At 57.6% G+C, this 559-nt stretch overlaps 1 protein-coding gene across 1 annotated transcript in view; it reads right to left on the bottom strand.

Moving 5' to 3' along the window:
• Window positions 1-559, bottom strand: part of TPST2 (tyrosylprotein sulfotransferase 2) — a 4,549-nt gene that overhangs the window by 2,377 nt on the left and 1,613 nt on the right. The window contains exon 2 of the mRNA XM_010281624.1: window positions 90-288. Coding sequence (XP_010279926.1) covers window positions 90-288 — 199 coding nt within the window. The remainder of the gene's footprint in view (window positions 1-89; window positions 289-559) is intronic.

Genomic DNA, 559 nt, shown 5'->3' on the forward strand with positions numbered 1-559 from the left:
AGAGGGCTCGTGGGGTCCAGCGGCCCACAGCCCCCGGTCAGCACTCCCTCCCGGCGGCAGCGCCGCAGGCAGACGGCAGCGACACTCACTCTGTGCGTGTTGTTGACAACTAAGGGGTCGGGGTGGCCGTAGTTGGGTGGGTTGGCGTAGGGGTCGTAGCCGAGCCTGGCGAGCATCGGTGCGATGTGGGCCATGTCCTGCAGCACATCCCCCGGGATGTGCCCGATCCATTTAGATAATGCCTCCATGTTCACCGGCTTGATAACCTGGTCTGTTGATCTTTCTATCCTGGGGAAAAATAAAAGAACAAAACAAGACACTGAAGTTGGATTTCAGACACGTACTGGGCTCAGACAGAACAGCCTTAAGCTAGGTTCACTGCCAGTTCAACATTTTGCTTGCAATGCCCAAGACATACCCCACGTGGCGTACGCAACGCAGCATCCTAAGAGGGATGAACGTGCACAGAGGCTGCGCATCCTGAACCTCGTGAGAACGTCCCAGTTACCGACTGCCAAGGCACCGGCAAAGCCGCACAGCCTCGTCCAGAAGAGCGTAT

The sequence above is a fragment of the Phaethon lepturus genome, unplaced genomic scaffold, assembly GCF_000687285.1.
Source record: "Phaethon lepturus isolate BGI_N335 unplaced genomic scaffold, ASM68728v1 scaffold32432, whole genome shotgun sequence".
In the NCBI taxonomy this organism is placed as follows: Eukaryota; Metazoa; Chordata; class Aves; order Phaethontiformes; family Phaethontidae; genus Phaethon; species Phaethon lepturus.